This window comes from Canis aureus, chromosome 8, assembly GCF_053574225.1.
Source record: "Canis aureus isolate CA01 chromosome 8, VMU_Caureus_v.1.0, whole genome shotgun sequence".
Classification (NCBI taxonomy): domain Eukaryota; kingdom Metazoa; phylum Chordata; class Mammalia; order Carnivora; family Canidae; genus Canis; species Canis aureus.
The window spans coordinates 27,949,046-27,971,349 of NC_135618.1; the positions used below are offsets into that span (position 1 = coordinate 27,949,046).

A 22,304-nucleotide genomic window follows, 5' to 3' on the forward strand; every position below is an offset into this window, starting at 1 on the left:
AGGTGTGAACAACAACAGCAAAATAACCATCAGTTCAGTAATTATACAGCATTTTGTGATTAGAAAAATGGAAACCAAGGGTCGTCTGTTCATTTTTTGAAATGATTATTTTCTTTTTTTTAATTTTTATTTATTTATGATAGTCACAGAGAGAGAGAGAGGCGCAGAGACACAGGCAGAGGGAGAAGCAGGCTCCATGCACTGGGAGCCCGATGTGGGATTCGATCCCAGGTCTCCAGGATCGCGCCCTGGGCCAAAGGCAGGCGCCAAAGCGCTGAGCCACCCAGGGATCCCTGAAATGATTATTTTCTCCTGGAGTTTCTGCCCAGGAGTGGGCACTAGAAACCTAGAGTTCCAAAAGGGCCTCTAGAGTCCCCATGGGAACCGCAGGGAATAACATTTGTGTTCCAGGCTTCTGGAACAGAATGATTAAAAGAATGTGAGCCAGAGCAAGGATAATTCAGGAATTCACTGATGATGCCTGAATGGGGTCCTCGGCCCCCATCACATTCGAGAAATAATATCATGTCTACAGGCAGTCAGAAATGAAAGACAAAGTTAAGTTGTACCTTGTAGGGATGTCCTCAGTTGATAAAAAGAACTTCTCTGTGAGTGTCTATTTTGCTTATGTTATTAGCTAGGAGTAAATTAAGTAAAAATATGTAGATCCAAAGAAATATAATAGTTTGAGGCTTGTGAATATCCAATTTGGGAAATAATTTTGTATTTAAAATAAGCTTTAGCATTAATAACAAATATTTATACAATAGCATCACAGCATGGCACTCTTATTTAATTCTACTATTATTCCTATGAGTTAGAAATTATTATAATCCCTTTTTAATGCTAGAGGAAACAGTCTAAGATAATACGCACAGTTGGTGACAGAGTGAAGCCTGAAACCCAGCTTCTGATGATAAACTCAGTATTTTTTCCATGACTCCAGGCTGCAAAGGAACTGCTTTACATTTTCAAGTGATTCAGGTGAGTTCATTTCCCAACATTTTAATTATTCATTTATCTATTCATGTTTCACAGATTTGTTGAGCATCTATTTTTGGCAGTTTCCTCATCCATAAAATGGGAATAATAATGATAATATCTTACAGGCAATTGATGTGAGAACTGAGGTATAAATTGCTGTGCAGCATTTTTCAATGAAACTTAACTATTAACTTTTATTATTTTCCTGATAGAAACATGTACGGAGTATAGTAGGGACATATATTAAATGGACATGTGAGGGAATATTGTAAACTTGAGCTCAAAACGTGTCACTAAAGTGATGGTGATGAGGGTGGTACTAGTTGAGATGGTGGTGAGGGGGGTGAGAAGTGGTACATGGAATATTATTTTATATATTTTTGGAGAAAAAACATTCACTTCTTTATTTCCTCTCCAAAAAGAGTAGAAATGACAAATAAATGAGATGAATAAATTATGTACATTTTAAAAAGAGATTTATTGGGGATCCCTGGGTGGTGCAGCGGTTTGGCGCCTGCCTTTGGCCCAGGGCGCGATCTTAGAGACCCGGGATCGAATCCCACATCGGGCTCCCGGTGCATGGAGCCTGCTTCTCCCTCTGCCTGTGTCTCTGCCTCTCTCTCTCTCGTGACTATAATAAATAAAAAAAAAAAAAAAAAAAAAAAAAGGTGTGATCCTGGAGTCCAGGATCGAGCCCCATAAAAAAAAAATAATAAAAAAAAATAAAAAGATTTATTTACTTATGAGAGAGAGAGAGAGTGAGTGTGTGTGTGTGTGTGTGTGTGTGTGTGAATTTAGATGAAGACAGGGTCCAAGCAGACCCTGTGCTGAGTGTAGAACCCCACATGGGGCTTGATCTTAAGACCCTGAGATCAAGATTCTGAGATCAGGACCTGAGCTGAGTCAGACCTTTAACCAGCCAAGAGTCAAGCCTTTAACCAACTGTGCTGCCCAGATGCCCCAAGCACAGTAAGTTTTAAAACTGTATTGAGTTGTTAGCCTATTTGAAAAATGTAACAAATTGGACAATAAATTGAGCATGTTAAGTATATTGACCTAGCCGTGGAACTTTCACTTTCTAAAACTATGTCAGTTTTTACTGGCTGCATCAGTCAAGGATAAGATTATTATTGAATTCTTATATTTAGTGTTCGCTAAATTTCTCAAACTATGCTCTGTAGAATATTGGTTATACTATTAATAAATAGTGGAAAAATAATTCAGATTTTTATAGAAGCCATATGACAATAAGATAACAAGAGCAATGGCAGATAATGCAACAGCTCTCTCTCTTTTTAAGATTTTATTTATTTATTCATGAGAGACACAGAGAGACGCAGAGACACAGGCAGAGGGAGAAGTAGTCTCCATGCAGGGAGCTCGATGCGGGACCTGATCCCAGGACTCAATCCCAGGACCTGATCCCAGGATCCTGGGATCATGACCTGAGCCAAAGGCAGATGCTCAACCATTGAGTCACCCAGGTGTCTCCTAATGCAACATTTATTTTCCCATTCTGAGCTTAAATTATTTCAATATTGTCTCTAAAAATTTGAAGAAAAGATATTAGGCATATACATTATCATTGCTTGACATTTTATCAGCTTAAAAGTTTAAGAACCCATGAGCTGAACAATGTGAGATGAACTAAGTTAGGAGAAAATTGAGAAAAGATTATTGGTGTTAGAGCAAATAATGAATACTGGTTTTGTTTCTACCACCAATCAGCTATGTGACTTCAGAAAGTCACTGTGGACCACAGTTTCTTCTTCTCTTTTTTCCCCCTCTATCTGCCACAGCATTTTTACAAGTGAAATATTTTGTAGGAGCCCTGCGTCCTCAACTATCACTCTTCACTTCCATCCCCCAGGTGGGGCCTCTATTACCTTAGGCTCTGTGGAGCCTGTTTGAAAACTGGAACTAGCTGACCTCCCAGGTCCTTCCTGGTTCTTATCATCTTTCATTCTGGTTTAGAGTTCTTAAACAGGCATTGGTGATCACTGTGATGCAGAATATCGCTGGGTTAGGCCAAGATTTTAGCATCTGTGGGCAGCTATGTCATGAGTCACATTATCTCCATATTTTTGATATTCATATATATTGCTTTAAATTATTTTTGGCACCAGGCAAGGAATTACCAAAATATTTATACAATTCGAATTACTTTAAATTTCAAATTACTCAGAAGGACAGGTTTCTATGGCTCCTTGTTTCACAGTTAAACTGAAAATTAATTTTTAGAAAGAATTCAAAGTATGTATTATACATATTTTTTATTTGCCCATTTTACATCATCATGACTGAACAAGCAACTGAAAGAGCATGTTCTAATCATATATTTTAACAACTGGAACTTTGAATGGAATATATAAATATCACAGTTATAAGGTCTTTGATTAGCCTAAGCAACTTTTTCCTTGCCCTTCTCCAACAGGAGAGACTATTTTCCTTCTTTTTGCAGCTAAATGATAGAATTTAATTCTTTTATGTTTTTCATCGCCTTTGTTCTCATCTGAATCTTCTATCAGTGCTGTTTCCCAATCTCAGAACTAGTCATACTAGGTCATCAGGCACTCAGTTCTGGGACACACTTTATAGACAAATTGGAGAAGAAAGTGACTGGACTTGAAGCCATGTAGTTTATGAAAAAGTTGAAAGAAGTGAGGATTTTGACCTAGGGAAGACTGAGAGGAAGAAGTGGTCCAGGGGAGTTGCCTTTGCAGTTTTGAAGAGGTGTCATGTTCAAGAATGACTAAGGGTGTCCAGTGCAGCCTCCAGGGGCTGAATTAAAACCAGATATATTTTGGTGACACATTTTGGAGCTGCCTCCTGCAGTGAGCTTCCGGCTCTGCAGGTGCACACTCAGTCTGCAGACTGCCTCTTCCTGCATCAGAGACAGGATTCAAGTAATATTCAAGGAGTTACTGCTTTAGTTAAGACACTTTTACATGTAACTGTTAAATTTCTATGTATAATATTACCTTCCTTCATTCTCTTTGTATTTTCTTTATGTGTGAAACATCTTTCCTTATAATTGTTTAAAGTAAAAGTCATTTCCTAACACTTCTATTAAGTTGGATGATTGGAAAGAAGTATCTTCTGTTACCTTCCTCCATAGACTGAAATCATGCCTTTATTATGAAACTACAGCCAATAGGAACACTGACTTCATGATAATTGAGAGAATAAAGTGTTTTATGATCTCATTAGAACCTTGACATGGATATGTGCTGTGTGTGCACTAGCTTGTTTACAATTTTTCTTGTAGAATTTTCCATATCATTTAGATTGTGCAGATTTTGGGTTAGATTTGATCATACTGATAATCACTTATTTTTCTTTCATGCAACATTAAAAAATTAGAGTCTTTAAAATTTCATTATAATATCCATATTGTAAATATGTTAAGAAAAATAAACTTTTAAAAAAATTTTGAGTTCTTAATTCTAAGAATTTTGGGACACCTCAGTGGCTCAGTGGTTGAGCATTTGCCTTAGACTCAGGTGGTGATTCTGGGATCCAGGGATGAGTCCCCGCATTGGGCTCCCTGCAGGGGGCCTGCTTCTTCCTCCATGTCTCTGCCTTTCTCTGTGTCTCTCATGAATAAATAAATAAAATCTTAAATTTTTTTTTTAAGAATTTCTATTTGTTCAGGTCACAGTTCACTCTTCATGATCAAAATTTCTAAGCCAGAGAATTATATGAAAGAAATCTTTTTGTAAATCTGTTTTAGAAAATAACAAGAGGGTGTTCAATTAAAGCTGCTTTTTCTGAAAATGCAGATTTAGAGTTAATTTCATTAATTATTTACTTTGTAAAATTAAAAGTTTAAGTGTTGAATGAGAACCAGGACTTCTTTTTTCACGCAATTTTTCTAATACAGTACCGGGATGAAAGTTGTTAGGAAATTTGCAAATGAATTTAGATTCTACACGAATGTTAAATCTGCAAATTTGGAAACATTACCCTCAATGAATGCAGGCTTCTAAACAAAGGGGTTAACTTTGTTGAGACATTCTTTCACTTTGCTTTTCCATCTTTCACGTGTAAAATCTGTTAGAAATTTTCAATAAAGTAATTTGATTTGGCCAACATGACGGTTGACCCCAGACCGGGGGAATACCAGGCAAAATTCAAGAAGTTGTGTGAATGTGGACAACATATCTGAGATGTTTCCTCCTTTAGAATTCCATAGCCATGGCCAGTGGCCTGTTAAACATGGACTGCATCTCAACACAGGACACTCGTTACCATTCATCTTTCAAGACTTTTACAGTTTTATTTTTATTTTTTTATTCTTTAAGACGTTTACAGTTTTAAAAACTCTGGATATATTTATCTATATACCTATATCTACGTATCTCCAGATTTTTTTTTGTTTCATGTGAAGATAGAGTATAGACGGTGCTGTGCGAGCACAGGGTCTAGGAAGTGCTCCTTAATGATTCTTCCAGCTTTAAATTTATATGGCCTAAAGATTTGGATGTTAGGTTTTACTTTTGACTCTTAACAGGGACATGTTTGATTAGAATGGAGATGTACTGTTTTTTTCCCCGAGTATCTAAAAGAATACACATATATTTTTTTTTCTTACGGGAGACCTAAACAGCCCCCGGCCACTCAGGTTTCCCAAAGCACCTTTGCCTTTGTTGTGTGCTGCCGGGAGCCCCTGGCAGGGCCGCGCCGACCTCGGCCGCCCCCCCCCCCCCCCCGCGGCCCTCCGCGGCGCCCCCTTCCTCCCCAGGGCGGGCGCCAATCCCCGTCCGGGTCTGGAGACACCCTCGCAGCGCATGCTCTTCGGCTGCTGGAGCCGTAGCGCCATTTTCATATCGGAGGGACTGTCCTGCAGCTGGGCACGGCCGCGGGGCGCCCGGCGTTAAAGTTGTTCCAACAGAGCGGGGGGCTTCACCGAAACGAGACGGGGCCCTTTCTTTGGAGACGAGCCGCTCCCTGCGGCGCTGGAGCTCAGACCACGCAGGGCGATTCCGCCGAGGGATTTCCCGGTGTCGCCGGGTCCCTGCCCCTCCCCTCCCCTCCCCTCCCCTCCCCTCCCCACCGGGCCTCGCTCCCCCGCCCCCCTCCTGCGCCCAGCGATATAAATAAAGGTCAGGCATTTGTGATGGTTTTTTAAAAAAGATTTTATTTATTCCTGAGACCCAGAGAGACCCAGAGAGAGGAGCAGAGAGAGGGGGAAGCAGGCTCCCTGCTCCCTGCGGGCAGCCCGATGCGGGACTCGATCCCGGGGCTCCGCGATCGCGCCCTGGGCCGAAGGCGGCGCTCAGCCGCGGGCCCCCCCGGGCGGCCCATTTGTGATGATTTTGCGCCCAGAGTGGCGGTCCCCCGAGAGGACGCGAGGGGCCGGATGGGAACCTTTCGCCCCAAGAGAACAAAGCACAAGTTATACCAAAGTCCAGTACGTGTAGAGGAAACCGGTGCATGTTCGTTTGGGCTCGGAGGTGGCGCTTCTTTCTTTACTCTTCGTTTTCAGAAAGCCGGGGACGTGCCGGCGGTGGCGGGGTGGGGGTGCTTGAAAGATCTGCTGCGGGAGGCAGGGCCCGGGGGTCGGCGGTCTGCAAGTGTGCGCGCGTGTGCGCGGGTGTGCGCGGGTGTGCGCGGGTGCACGCGCAAGAGTTTGGGAGAAGGCGGGTGAGGGGCCCAAAGAGAGGCAGGGGGAGCGGACCGCGGCCCAGGCGGGGGCGCCGGCGCACCTCCACTCGCAGCTCCGCGGGCTCATTCATAAGTTTCTGGCCCGGAGGCCCCGCCCGGCCCCCCTGGGCCCAGGGCCCCGTCTCCTGCACGGCAATTGGTGGACGGCAACAAAGCCTTAGCAACCGGCTCCCGGTGACCCGCCGGGCGCCTGGTAACCGGGGCGCGGGGCCCGCTGGCGGACCGAGCGGGGCTGTCCCTTTAAGGGATGGCCGCGGAGCCGTGAAAGTGGAGGGGGCCGAGGGAGGGCGGGGAGGAAGGTCTGAGGGCGGACCTGGGGGGCAGGAGGAGGAGGAGGAGGAGGAAGAGTCGCTGCCGCGCGGAGGCGGCGGAGGAGGAGGAGCCCGAGCCGCTGCTGCCGGCCCGCGGGCGCCGGGTCCTGCCCGCTGCCGCACGGGTCGCCGCGGGCGCGCTCGGGGCCGGCCGTCTCCTCCTCCATGAGCGCGCTGGCAGCGCGGGGAAGAGCCGGTCTGCGTTCCCCTGGCGCGGCGGCGGCGGCGGCGGCGGAGCAGCCTCAGCAGCCGGGGCCGCGGCGGAGCGGCCACAGCCCGGGGCGTGTGCGCCCGGAGCCGAGCGGGCGCGGGCTCCCCGCGGAATGTCCCCGGGGCGCCCGGCGCGCTGAGCCCCCGGCCGCCTCCGCCGCCTCGGGCGGGCGGGCTCGGCGCTCGGCACTGCGAGCCCCCCGGCGCCCGGGCAGCGGGGGAGCCCCCGGGGGCGGGGGAGCGCAGCCGGCCGCGACCCAGCCCTGCCGCGCGCATCTCGCTTAAGATGGCAGCGGACTCAGGGGAACTAATCGGGGCTTGCGAGTTCATGAAAGGTGAGCCCCGCCGCGCCGCCCGGCCCCGCCGCCCCGGTCCCGCCCCGGGACCCCCGCCTCCCTGCCGCGCTGCCCGCGCGCCCGGCTCCCGCCGCGGCTCCGCAGGGGGCTCCCGCCGGGGGTGGGACGGCGCCGTCCCGGGCTCAGTCGCCCGCAGCCGCTGGGGTCCTGCTCCCGCTCGCTTTTTCGGTCTTCTTGGGCCAGCTCTCGCCTCGCCTTTCGGGGCGCCCTCCCCCCCCAGTCCCCCGCCCTGTCTCTCCCTCCCCCCCCCCCCCCCGCCCCTTCCTCTTCTTGAGGTCTTCGGAGCTGCAGGCTCCCCTCTCTCTTCCCCTTTTGTAGCTGCTGAGGTCTGGAGATTTCCGAGCCGGACTTGCACCCCCAGTTCCCCGGGTGCCCCCAGCTCCGGCGGGTCCGGCTGGCCTGGGCCCGGAGAGGTGGGAGCCCGGCGCCCCCCCCCTCGCCCCCGCCCCCGCCCCCGCCCCGCCGGGCGCCTCGCCTAGTCCCGATCTTGCCTCCCTGTCCTGCTCTTGGGTCCCTGGTCTCTGCGAGCGACCAGGTCTCCGCAGGAATTCCACGTGCTAATGGGGGGCTTTAAATAATGGGGAAGCAGTCATTATTTTGACCTTTCGTGTGTTCTCACCACTCTCCCCGTTCAGCTTCCCTGCGTCTCATATGTTTCTCCCGTCTTTTAAACTTCTCTTTCAGATCGGTTATATTTTGCTACTTTAAGGAATAGACCAAAAAGCACAGTAAATACCCACTATTTCTCCATCGATGAGGAGCTGGTCTATGAAAAGTAAGTTTCTATTTTTTTTTCTCGACCTTTCAGTTTGTTGGCTCTCTGGTGAGGGAACTCTGTGCACCTTTATGGCAGTTTTATTCACTTCCCCCCATTGGTGCAAGTAACAATACCTTTTTTTTTGTTTTTAAGATTTTATTTATTTGAGACACACACACACACACACACACACACACACACACACAGAGAGAGAGGCAGAGACAGAGACACAGGCAGAGGGAGAAGCAGGCTCCATATCAGGAGCCCGCCGTGGGACTCTATCCCGGGTCTCCAGGGTCACGCCCTGGGCCCAAGGCGGCGCTACACCGCTGAGCCACCCAGGCTGCCCTTTATCCATTTGTTTTTATTGAAGTTGGATTTGCCAACATATAGTATAACACCCCGTGCTCATCCCATCAAGTGCTCCCCTCAGTGGCTGTCACCCAGTTAACCACCCCCCCCTCCCCTTCAGCTACTCTTTTTTTTTTTAGAAGATTTAGATACCTGGGGAGGGTTGGGGGGAAGTCAACATAATGTGAACCTGTCAGCATCCCAGTCCTTTTAGACCTTTGTCTCTATTAGCTCTTCCTGCCTCCACCACCAGATGCAACCGTAGATACCCAACACTCCCCAGAGTAGGACCAGGGAGACTCCTTGCTAGACTCTGTAATTGGCCTGTGAATCAGCCTGCGAGTATTTACGGAGCACCCACAGAGTACAGGGAAGTGTGCGTGTTACAGGTGCTTCAGCTTTACAGTTCACAAGGCTTCTGTTGTCTCACAGGATGTTTTTGTGTCTGCAGCTCGTTTTTGGAAAGTGGGACATGCTTAGCTGGAGGTAGCTGTACCCAAGTCATATGTATGAGTAAGGTTTTACCTGTGTGAGAAATTGAGTTGTTCCATTTGGGTGCCCCAGGCTTTAGAGACTTACTTTCTTTGTCTTGGAGGAAGTGGTATGGGAGTGCTGATGGCCTTTGGTTACTTTACCTCTGTGGGATTAGGATTTGAGAGTGTCAAATCAAGAATAGGGAACTGCTTTCTGTGAAAGGCAATTAGTTTACAGGAAAAAGATATCTTAATACTTTAAGGGCAATAAAAATTTAATTAAAGAGAGATAAATCTACTCAATAAAAGGGGCAGATAATAAGGAATAAGAAGGCTGAATTGACTTGATTGTGTTCTTGTTAAAAGACCTGGTGTTTCAGAGTAGTCCAGTATATTTTAACTCAAACATTTAATTTGACTTTCTTGTTGTTTAACCAAACATGCAATTAAATGAACATAGTTAAGTGAACCGTAGTGACTCTAGTAAGCTTCCTAGGACTTGTCCCATTAAAAGGGATTTTGGCCGATCTGCCTAAGGATTTGTGGGTACCACCAAGGCATTTAAAGAGTGAGAGTATTCTCGATTTTTAAGAGTGTATCTTTTGAGGGCAAATCATCTTTAACTGTCACTTCATCATAGGGATTCTTGAAACTGATGTCTTCAGGACGTTTCTCTTAGTGGTACTGGAGGCAGGATGCTTCTTGAATGGCTAAAGTCAAAGTGGGAATGAAAGAACCCTTTGCTGCTGCTTATGAATGCCCAGAGTTGCTGTGGCACTGAGGTCTAAATCCCTGGTGTCAGATTACAGCTCTGCCCCTAGACCGAATGGAAGAATGGGAGGCCTGCTCCCTGACCCCCCTGTACCTGGATGATGTCACTGCTAGCAGTGTTTATTGAGTGTTCACTCTCTTGTTGGCAATGGGCATTGTTGTGGCTCTCTTTTTGTGAGGTTAGGGCTTGGGGACCTCTTGTGAGTCTGAGGGGAGGGACTGTGTATGTGTCATTATGTCCCATTCGGCAGTGACGGACATGCCAGAGGCTGTTAATATGTCACGGAACAAGCTTCCGTCATTGAAGTCTAAGTTGCTTCTTCAGGGTTGGCTAAATGGTAGATCTAGCAGGAAATTACATTTAGCCACTAAATACAGTTGCTCAATGGTTTTCTGATTGTAGTATTGATATGTGAGCAACAGTTTCTGTGTATTTTAATGTTGATGTTTTAGGATAGGGTGACCAAACGTGACAAAAATCACATTCCTCGGGATCCCTGGGTGGCGCAGCGGTTTGGCGCCTGCCTTTGGCCCAGGGCGCGATCCTGGAGACCCGGGATCGAATCCCATGTCGGGCTCCCGGTGCATGGAGCCTGCTTCTCTCTCTGCCTGTGTCTCTGCCTCTCTCTCTCTCTCTCTGTGACTATCATAAATAAATAAAGAAAAAAAATATTAAAAAAAAATCACATTCCTCTTATATTGACTCTACTGTATTTCTGGTGTCTTATAAAGAGAGACTTGCTGGAGAGACCATCCCATTTCTACTGTGAGTTTTGACATCATTTGAAACTATGGAGAGGACTCCAGTCTGGGCAGAACATATGCTTCTTTTGGTTAGGACTTGCCCAGCTACCATCCCACAGCAGTGGCTGTGCTTCTGATTAGCCATCATTCCATCTTTTTTGTGACACCAGCATATTCCACATGGCTAGGTGCTGGAGAATACGATGACAATGAATGCACGTAATACCTTCAAGAAGCTGCAAACCTGTAGGGAGAATGACAGCAGGGCACAGAGAGGTACAGAAGGAGAACTGTCTTCAGGTTAACAGAGCTCCTGTGCTAAGAGGAGTCCCAGGCAGTTGGGAGCACATTTGGTTGAAGTGTTCAGAAAAGGCTTCATAGAGGAGTTATAGTTGGTTTGAAGGATGGTTAACGTTTTTAGGCAGAGAGATGAGAGGAGAAATCCCAGAAGCAAGAACAGCAAGGAAGAGGAAAGAGGCTCCAGAGTGGCTTCAGGGAATAATAGTACGTCCCCCAGTTTGCCTGGTATGTTTGCAGGTCTCTGAGGGATGTGCAATATGAAGTTGAAATGTCAGTTGGGATGCAGATTGAATGCTAGGGTGGGGATCCGCAGTTTCATTGTCTGCTGTTGGACTCTTCTGCGGGTTTTTTTTTTTTTTTTAAAGATTTTATTTATTTATTCATGAGAGACACACACAGAGAGACAAAGAGAGGCAGAGACACAGGTATAGGGAGAAGCAGGCTCCAAGCAGGGAGCCCAACGCGGGACTCAATCCTGGGTCTCCAGGATCATGCCCTGGGCCAAAGGCAGGTGCTCAACTGCTGAGCCACCCAGGGATCCCCTCTTCTGTGGGTTTTGGGGCAGTCCATGGTATGGCTGAATTTGGGCTAACTGGAAGTAATGCGAAACATTTGTTGAGTGTTTATTTTTTATTTTTTAATAAATTTTTATTTATTTATGATAGTCACAGAGAGAGAAAGAGAGGCAGAGACACAGGCAGAGAGAAGCAGGCCCCATGCACCGGGAGCCCGACGTGGGAATCGATCCTAGGTCTCCAGGATCGCGCCCTAGGCCAAAGGCAGGCGCCAAACCGCTGCACCACCCAGGGATCCCTGTTGAGTGTTTAAATGTAAGCTAGGTTCTGTTCTAGGTGCCCCACTACTATTAATCATTAATTCATTTTATTTTTTGCAACAATTCTATGAGGCCAGTACTCTTACCATCCTTAGTGTACAGAGATGATGAGAGTTAGGGTACAGAGAGGTTAGGTAACTTGCCCAAGGTCACACAATGAAGACATAGCAGAGCTGGAATTTGAAACCGGGCCCGCTAGTTCTGGAGTACGTACACCTTCGCTTAAAAAGTTAATACGATAGCATTGTTTAAGATGGGTTATGGTGGAAATAGCCTCCCACTTAGAAAAATTCTGGAATATTCAAGGGGAAGAAATAGGTACCTAGATTAGGCTTGGTGGCAATGGTGGTGGAAAGAAGAGATATGGATCCATGTGATTGGCAGCAGATCAGGTGGGTGGGTTGGGGGGTGATGAGGAAAAAGAGGACACAAAGAAGTCCTTAAGACAGCCTGCCTGGGTCCTAGTGAGCCTGCTGGGCCCGTTAATTGAACAAGAAGTAGGTTGGGTGGAAGAAGTGGCATTAGTAGAGACATCAGCCATTCTATTTTGGTCAGGTTGAGTTTAGGGAATTTAAGGGACACCACTTAGACTTGAAGTTCTTAAATTTGGAGGGTTTTCAACAAAGGGTTGAGAAAGCTGTGAGAATGATGTGATTGGGGGAAGAAAGAGAAGCTATAAAGGTCTGTATTTCACAGGCAGGGCTAGGAAGAGAGGAACAAGAGAAGGAGGAAGAAACAGAGAGGTGGACAAATGGGTGGAGAGAGAGAAGAAAGGGGGAGGAATCCATCTTGTCAGCCCTACTTCTTTGGGCAGTGTAGGATGAGAGGTTCTGCAGAGCCCCTGGAAGCCCCTGTGTTCAACCTTTGAAGGGTGTCTTGTGGCGAGAAAAATCTTGACTGTCAAATCATAATGTACACATCTCTAAGGAAAGGAGTATGTTTACATGTATTATCACACAGGCCTTGTACAGCCTTGTGACTGTGTACTTACTCGCTAAACATATAAATGAAATGCTGCCTGTCTGGCTAAATTATCACCTTGGAAATGCAACTATTATTTTTGAATCAGGAAGTAGACTCTTTAAATATTAGGCTGTGGGTACTCTGGACGCAGCTGTTTTGTGCAGTTGTTTAGTTAGTTCTAAGAGGATGATAGCGTGTACCATGATTGAAATGGCAACCTTCTGAGAAGCCAGTGGAGAAAACTTAGCAACATGGCCCCATGAGGTGAGGCTATTTATTAGAAATGAAAGTCTGAATTTTCTGTTTGATTTTCAAACAGAATTTGTCACATTAATATAAAGGGCTGAACAGTTTTAGTAAAATGTGGTTGATAAGAAAGCCATACATTTGTCTTTGGGTTATGATTTCACAGACCAGAATTAAAATCAGAGTATAGGCTAACACACTGGTAGGACAAAAACAGCCCCATAGAAAGAGAGCCTTTCAAAGATTTATCTGTATTTGATTAAGCTACAAATTACGCGCAACTCTCCAGAAAGGCTAATTCTTTGGTTTTGGAATTGGGCCCTGTAATTCAAATAGAGGCTTACTTTTTTTTATAACTTGGCTCAAGTTTTTTGGCTCAAAAGTTAGCAAAATGAAATATGTTATTTGTTATAACCTTTGTGTGCTCCTCTTGACTATGATGATGGGAATAGGGTTGGACATTAATGCATGGAGAGGCAGTTTGCTGTGAAGAGTGTAGAGGGTCTTCATTTTCAGCCTTGTCCATATTCATCGCTCCTCTCCTTATGTTTGCAAAGGGAAGGTATTGAGAATGCAGGAGAGAACTTTTCACGGACATACTCTGGGGACTGAATATTAAGCAGTTTCTGAAGTGACTCAAAGCATTTCACCAAATGTTTTAGCATAAAAGAAGGAGCAGCCTTAATGAGGACTAATTAGCTAAATTAAAGATTTAAATAATTTAAACAAATGTTCAATTTTCACTTAAACTTTATTAAAGCACCCTGACATCAATACAAACAGAAATTCTTGGAAAATAGTATATAAAAGGATGATTTCCTTTATAGTCTATAGAATAGATGTGAGTCAGAATGTGAACCTAGGACATCTTTGAGAGAAATACAGAAAAAAACTTCCCTTGCCTGGAAATATTTGTGGGAATGGAGTATTTGAGTGAGAAGAAAGCCTTTTTATTCAATTTTTTGTTTTCAAGTTAATATTTGGTAGGGCCGCCTGGGTGGTACAGTCTGTTGGGCGGCTGACTCTTGATTTCAGCTCATGTTGTGATCTCAGGGTCATGAGATGGAGCCCCGAATCAGGCTCCGGGCTCAGCAGGGACTCAGTTTGAGTTTCTCTCCTCTTCCTCTGCCCCTCCAGCTTGCTCTCTCTCTCTCTCTCAAAAATTTTTTTTTTTTTTTTTTCAAAAATTTTTAATATCTGGCAAGTAGGTTTATTTAATGGAAAGCCTAATGCCATTTATGGACGTGGACACATAGACAAATATATGATCTTAGAGAGTCTTAGGGCTATCATTTGGTATTCCAGCTCCCATAAATTGCAATGATAATGACATAAGAGGAGATATAGTTGAATTTGGAGAAAAACTTCCCCATGGGAATAAAAGTCAAATCATAAAAACAGTGTACATTTATAGCTTTGTACACATTAGCTCAAGTCTTCAGAACAACCTTAGGAGTTAGGTGCCATTATCATTACCACTTTACAGATGAGGAAGCTAAGGCTCAGAGGGAAAGCAGAACCCAAGGTCATTGAGCTAGGAGTTAAGTTGTTGAGCTGGGATTCAAGTCATGGGTATTGGTCCTAGAGTTCATGCTTTTATGCTTCCAGCAAGTTCCCATTGTTTTGAGCTGGAGGCTGGTGGGGAGGGTGCACAACAGCTTCATCCCTCCCTGGCATGCTTGGCTCTTCTCTAAGTTGGATGGTGATGGCTTTGGTAAGAAATGTGCCTCTGATGGTGTGTGCACCAACTTTATATCTAGGCCCTATATGGGAATGAAAATGTTTTTTTCCACTTTGTGGGTGTAATTTTTTTTTTTTTAATCTTTTCAGTGGACTACTGAAAAAAGAAAGAAAAAGAAAAGATATTGAATTAATTCTCATTATATATTAATAGGATGGTTGAAAACAAAAGAAGCCCAGCTTGGGAAAACTTTTGCAGGCTGTCTAGGGAAATGTTCTTGCTTCTTAACTGGTATAACTTAATATATGATAGTTTCTGCATAGAATTCTTCTAAAAACTCAGAAACCTTTTTAGCTTTAAAAGATGATATGTTTACACTTCTCCCTTTCTTTCTTCCATCCTAACCTTGCAAAAATAACCCAGCATTATTCAGGGCCACTTTTTTTTTTATCCTCTGTTTTGAATACATGAGTTTTAGGTGTAAATATGTATGTATATGTAACTAACAGTACTGCATATTATATGTGATGAGGAAATACAGATTTCTGTGTATATACTAACCAGCCAATTCTAAATTCAGTGACCTACTAGAGTCAAATTTTACTTTCTAGGTATTGATTTATTTAAATCCTTGCTGTTTTAAGGCACCTCGGTGGCATAGTTAGTTGGGTGGCTGACTTTTGGTTTCAGCTCAGGTTGTGATCTCAGGGTCGTAGGATCGAGCCCTATGTTGCGATCCATACTCAATGTGGAGTCTGCTTGAGTCGTCTTTTTCCCTGTGCTCCTCCTCATTGCTTTCTCTCTCTCTAGAATAAATAAATAAATCATTAAAAAAATACTATTTTGGGGACGCCTGGGTGGCTCAGCGGTTTAGCGCCTGCCTTTGGCCCAGGGTGTGATACTGGAGTCCCGGGATCGAGTCCCACTTTGGGCTCCCTGCATGGAGCCTGCTTCTCCTTCTGCCTGTGTCTCTGCCTCTCTCTCTCTCTGTCTTCTCTCATGAATAAATAAATAAAATCTAAAAAACAAAACAAAACTATATTGACCTATTTAGGCATTCATAGTGGGTAGTCTGTCTCTAACCATCATAAGGACAAATTATTATTCAGTTCTTTCAGTTTGCTTGAGATGAGCCTCACAAAAACATAAAATTTAACCAAGGTGCTAAGGACTCAGTTAAAACTAACTGTGCTGGTCTTAATCAGGCAGCCTGACAGACAGATCCAAATGGGTTGTAGGAGTGTCCAGTGGGGAGCTGTCTGCCGTCCAAGTCTTTCTGTGCCAAGTCACCATGGGGCGGCTTCGTTATTTTGTTTGAAGTAGATTCCTAAGACATCAGATGTTCTCATTTGTAAGTTCATAAACACATTCCAAAGGCCAAAGCAAATGACTTTTGCTTACCCACAGCTTAATACACCTTTGTACTTAAAAAAAAAAAAAAAAAAAGACCCTTGACACATGTTCATAGGAAGTGAAAAGAGCAAAACTTAAACCTTAGAAGTGGTTGAAAATTGCTGGAGAAGAAACTACCATTTAGGTGGGATAGATTTTGGTGTGCAGCTCTGTGCTAAAGCCTTGCCGGGGGGGTAGGGGTGGGGTGTGCACAGATACATAAAGATGGCAGTGGATACAATACAGTGAAGGGCAATATGTGACAAAAGTTGCAAAGGTATGTGTTAGGAATCCAAGAAACACAGAGGTTATTCCTGCCCAAGGTGATAAAGACTTCATAGAGTGATGTTTGAACTAACTTTTGAAAGGTGGTGGAAGAGCAAAGTGTATTTTATCATCTCTGTGAGGACAAGTACTACCTGTTTTTGCTTGCCATTGTATCCCTCTAACCCAGCGTGCTACCTGATGTAGAGCTGGTGCTCAAGAAATTTTAGCTGAGTGAATGAATTGAGTGAGTGAATGAAAGAGGAAGGAAAGAAAATAGAGATTTCAGTGTTTGGGTTTGGCAGGATTCTGTTAGGTGAGGCAAAATATTTGAATGCAGAGAGGTCCCAGGGGAGTGTGGATATACAGTTGGGCACTGGATTGTGGCAAGTTGTTTCGACCCAGGTTGAGCTGGTTTAGAAGGGCATAGAGGCTGGTCAGAGCTCTGGGTTAGGCTGGGAGGTGGGGGTCTGGGCTGTGCAGGACTGGACTAGGGTTGTAGCAGTGGGAACAGAAAGGCTAGATGGGGTGGGGGTGGGGCAGAGAAGCTAGAAGGGATGGATTGATTGTATTTGGGATTGATCAGATTGGGGAGAGGGGGGTGAGGAATTGAAGGTAAATTCAAGGTTTTCGGCCTGGGTGACTGGGACAAAGTGACAATGTAAAGTGGGCAATGTGTGTAAATCAGGAGGGCTTGCCTTTCTATTGCCTGGTTTTATTTTGGGGATGGGGAAAGGAAGTAAAAAGGGAGGTTTATAATGAAAGTAAAAGAGGAGTCTTTGTCTTTTGTGATCTTTGAGGAGAAAACAGAGTGCCTGCCTAGGATTTTTATTTTTTACTTATTTTTTTATTTATTTTTATTTTTTAAAGATTTTATTTATTTATTCATGAGAGACAGACAGAGAGAAAGAGAGAGAGAGAGAGGCAGAGACACACACAGGCAGAGGGAGAAGCAGACTCCATGCAGGGAGCCCGACGTGGGACTCGATCCCCCCCATCTCCAGGATCTGCCCCGGACCAAAGGTAGCGCTAAACTGCTGAGCCACTGGGGCTGCCCCTGCCCAGGATTTTTAGATATTTACTTGTTTAAATCTTTGAAGGTGGCTGGGGTGTTGATCTTAAGTTCCTTTCTGACTCCCTGATTTGAACTGGACTTTCTAAGCTTAAGTGTCAAATTCATTGTTTCTTTAAAAACCTTTTTTTTTGAGCTTTAGTTTTAACTTACCTAAAAAAATCCTTTGGTTTTGTTAAGCATCTAAATACTTTCAGGACTACCAAAGAATCAGATGTTGAATGAGAACCATCAAAAAATCACCTTATTTATAGAAAGTATGTATTATTCCCAGTCCTCACAACTTGGAAACATTGAGTAAATGATTATAGTTTATTTGTAATCAACAGTGAATTCCTTAATAGGAAATAGTTGTGTGAACTATAGGTTTTTGAATAAATTTTTCTTAAAGATTATAGTTATTTGAGAGAGAGAGAGAGAGACAAAGAGCAGTGGGCAGGGGCAGAGGGAGAGGGAGAGGAAGAAGCAGACTCCCTGCTCAGCAGGGATGTGGGCCTCCATCCCAGGACCCTGAGATCGTGACCTGAGCTGAAGGCAGACGCTTAACCAACTGAGCCACCCAGTCACCCCTGAATAAAATGTTTCACTTATTAATTTATACATTTAACATTTTGGTCTTAAAGGTGTTCACATCCTATTGATGAATTGAAGAATTTTCTAGTTTGGACTTGTTCTTTTGCTATAAAATTGAATTTTCTTTTAGAGAACCAGAAAAGATGGTTTATTTTACGTTTGTTCTTGATGGATACACTCTTGTAATACATTTATCTGGTTGTGACTGGGAATGTGGCATTCCAGTGGGGCAGCTCTTACAAAGAGTTGGGACGTCACATCTTGAAATATGAAAGCAGTTTTAGAATTTGTGGAACCTTTCTAGGAGGAATCTACATTTCTGCCTCCTTGAAGAGTTTACTGCTTACGATTTGCTTTTTTTTTTTCTGTAATACTCAGACTCTATTATTATAAGTTCATTGGTTGTACAGTTTCACTGTAATTCAGGGATGGTTTTAGCTGCTCCTAAGGAATGAGGGGCTCTCTGCTTATGTAGCAGATGGTTCCTGTTAGTTAAACATCTTGTTGTCAACTTTTAGTGGTGGTGATTTAGTCAGTTTTTGTCAGTGGCTATCTACTAGGAGTTGAGTATGTTTTAGGTGCTGCTTGCTGTTGGGTTAGTTTTTTACATTTCTTTTGGTAAAGCAGCCCCTAATAGCTGCCTCCTCCCTACAGTCTGTCTGATAGGTCTAACATACTATGGGTTTATTTTATTTATTTATTTATTTATTTATTTATTTATTAATTATTTTATTATTATTATTTTTTATACTATGGGTTTAGAAACCAGACATCATACCTTATTAGCCTTTGGTACAAAATAAGACTAAATAGACTCTGCCCTGAGAGAGTGGGACTCTCTCACAAACATAGCTAAAGGGCATGAGTTTGTAGCAGGCTTTAGAAGAAACTTATGATTTTGTTTTTTGGTTTACTTGTAATTCTTATTTTTATTCCAGATTGAGATTGAGATTGAGATTTCTGAATTGGGGATCCTTGAATAACTGCTCTTTCTTTCTTTTTTCTTCCTTCCTACTTCCTTCTTTTCTTTCATTCTCTTATTTCTTTCAGAGGGAGAGAGAGGGTTAGGGGCAGAGGGAGAGGGAATGAGAGCATCTTAAGCAGGCTCTATGCATGGGGCTTGGTCTCACAATCCTGAGATCATGACCTGAGCCAAAATCAAGAATCGGATGTTTAATTGAGCTCAATTGTTTAATTGAGTGCCACCCAGGCACCCCAAATAACTAATTTCTTATTTTATACATATTTTTCTTTTAAGAGGGTACAGTATTAATACAGCATTTACATTAGTCCTAGTATCAATTATTGATTCTCTGCAGCTGAATTAATCTGAAATCTTAAAAAAACATTTTTTTTTTCTAAATGTGAGATAAAAAGGTCTTTTTTAGGAAGCTGTGAGTGGTGGGCTTGTAAAATAGTTCTTTTCTTTTTTTTTCTTTCTTTTCTTTCTTTTTTTTTCTTTTCTTTTCTTCTTTTTTTTTAAGATTTTATTTATTTGACAGAGCGAGCCAGAGAGTACAAGCAGGGAGAGTGGCAGGAAGAGGGAGAAGCAGACTCCCCGCTGAGCAGGGAACTGGATGTGGGGCTCGATGTGGGGCTTGATGTGAGGCTTGATCCCAGGACCCTGAAATCAGGACTTGAGCTGAAGGCAGACGCTTAACAGACTGAGCCACCCAGGCACCCCCTGTTCTGATTGACCCTCACTAGGGTCAGACATTGTGCTTTGTTTTATAAGCCCTGCAACAGATTGCCTGCAGCTCTACAAAACCCAAAAGTAAAGGCTTAGGATGATTTTAATGTGGCAAAACTCTCAGAACTGAAGGGGCTCCTAGGACAAAAAGATTTGGGGTGATGTATAGTCTGGATGAGTCTTTTTAGAGTAGGGGTTACTTCTGGGAGCAAACCGGTCAGGCTAAAGGGTGGCTGATGAGGCTGCCCTCTAGACCTTTCCTTGCAATACAGAGGTGGGTTAATCCTGCTATTTTCTATCCCCTTTACTGCCTTTACTTCTTAGGTCATTTTGTGAATTTTGTCTAATTATGTGCCCAAAGCTAATAAAATGTGATATCTGGTATTTCTCCCACATTAATCTGGTATATAGTTTAGAAGGATTAAATGGAAACAGGCAATATTTTTCCGGATGAACCAACCATATCTTAATCTTCACTCATTACGCAGTCTTCTCTGTGCCAGGTACTAGGGCTATTACAGTGAGCACATTTGAACCCAACCCTATGTTCATGGAACTTATATAGTCTGGTGGGCAGAAGGGAAGTTATTAATCAAATATTCAAACATAGGATTATTTGTAAGTACTCAGAAGGAAAGATCTACTAAAAACACATAATAATGGAGCCTGGCCTGTAGGGGTGGGGTTGGGAGTGTGGGGGGTATGTGTGAAGTGGGGTGAAGGCAGAGGCCAGCATTGGAGAGGGATCCGGGAAGAAGTCCCTGAGGAAGTATGACTACAGCTGAGATCTAAAGGGTAGATAGGAGTTAACTAGGCCTGGGAGGGTGATGTACTAAGGAACTGAGGCAGGAACTAAAAGGAATAGCTTGGCTGGAGCTTCCTAGTATTAAAAACAGGGAAATGGGGCAGCCCGGGTGGCTCAGCGGTTTAGTGCCGCCTTCAGCCCAGGGCCTGATCCTGGAGACCTGGGATCGAGTCCCATGTCAGGTTCCCTGCATGGAGCCTGCTTCTCCCCCTGCCTGTGTTTCTGTCCCCCCCCCCCCCCGTCTCTCATGAATAAATAAAATCTTAAAAAAAACAAAACAAAACAGGGAAATGAAGCCCCAAAGAGATATGGGTAGGAGCTGGCCCTCACAAGTATGAGGGTTTTGCTTTTAATTCCAGGAGCTTAGAGAGGTAATATGATCATCACTGGGTTTTAGAGTCATTATTTTCCTTTCCAAGGAAATGTGAGGAGGGTTAGTCTTTTATGTACAGGGCATCAGTCATCATTCTGTTTTCTATCAAAGCCATGAGTCTACTGTCTGCATAGTCCTCTTGTTTTCAATATCTGCCATTGAATAAAGGGGTTAACTTATACTGCTTGAGAATGTTTCTGTGGGAGTGAATTTTAATCTTACCAGTGCATTCCTGAAGAAATCTCCTATTGTTTTCATTACTGTGAGTCTCAAAGGGGGTTTTTATTAATTGACTTGCTCCAAAGAGAGAAGTCATAGAATGTCAGACTGTGATGCTGAAAGGTTCCTTGATATCATCTAGTCTGTTGTTTTGCTTTAAGGTAAAGTGGCAACACTAACCCATTTTACAGCAGCAGCAGAACCTTGCTATTTGCCCCAGGTTAAAAACATACTAAGTGGAGAAAGCTTCCTCATACTTCTGGTATTGTGTACTTGGACTTCCCTAAAAACGTAGAATAATGTCCCAAAGACCAGGAGTCAAAGTTGATATTGGGGTTTTCTCCTTCCTTTGTGATCTCAACCAATGTCAGACTTCATGCAGGTAAGTAGATGGTAATGAGATCAAGCTTCCTGCCTTATGAAGCCACTTTTTGGTCTGTGAGTTTGTTCTCCAGCTATGCAGAAAGCATAGTGAATTCAGGGAGAATGGTGTGAGGTTCTTTCCCTTCCTGGAGGAGATCTGAGGGAAATGCCTTCATACCCAGACTCGAAACGTTGAGAGAGCAGAATGCATCAAACAGGGCCAGTTGCCCTTGGAAACATGGGAACTATTGAATGGGTTTGTCTATAACTAGATAACTAGAGTCCTAGACTTTTCTAGATAACTAGATAAAAAGTCCTAGACTTTTCTAGATAACTAGATAACTAGAGTCCTAGACTTTTCTAGATAACTAGAGTCCTAGACTTTTTAGACTCTATTAAGTATACATGTGTATGTATACGCATAGTATATATTATATATAACAGTCTAAAGTGTAAATAATGGCTAGAAATGCGATATTTGATATAATATCTGGAAAGAACTCTAGAACCTTAATTCAGCAGCTTCATCTGATAGATGAGGATATGGAGGCCCAGAGAGGCTAAGGTGCTGGCCCAGGGACACTGAGTGATCAAGTTGGGACTAGAACCCCTTGCTTTCCAGTGGTCTTTAGTTTTCCATCAGACTGTATGTGACTGACATGGAGCTGGGATGCTTCTTTGATGTGTTATCTCTCTTTCCTGGAAGTCAACATCAATGTGACTGTGGTTTGTTGTGCCACAAAGGCTGGAGCATAAGCCTTGAGCTGTAGGGGCTTCATACTGTACTTTGATCTTTGATTAGTGTTTCCTGAGCAATTGAAGCCTTTTTGAAATTTGATAATTATGAGTTTCAGCCACGTACAAGAACTTTATCATCTGACTGGAGTGGTGTGGATAATACTCC

At 43.9% G+C, this 22,304-nt stretch overlaps 1 protein-coding gene across 11 annotated transcripts in view; it reads left to right on the top strand.

Annotated features, from left to right (window-relative positions):
* Positions 1-458: 458 nt before the first annotated feature.
* Positions 459-22,304, top strand: part of CDC14A (cell division cycle 14A) — a 250,286-nt gene continuing 228,440 nt past the window's right edge. For 8 of the 11 annotated variants that reach the window (XR_013384557.1, XM_077905608.1, XM_077905612.1 and 5 more), the window contains exons 1-2: positions 6,194-6,440; positions 8,213-8,303. Coding sequence is in view for 8 of the 11 variants with exons in the window: in XM_077905608.1 (XP_077761734.1) it covers positions 6,209-6,440; positions 8,213-8,303 (323 nt within the window). In the remaining 3 variants the exon portion in view is untranslated. Of the gene's footprint in view, positions 609-946; positions 985-6,193; positions 6,441-7,352; positions 7,508-8,212; positions 8,304-22,304 lie in introns of those variants that run through there. The other 3 variants (XM_077905614.1, XM_077905615.1, XM_077905613.1) reach the window with 3 other exon arrangements.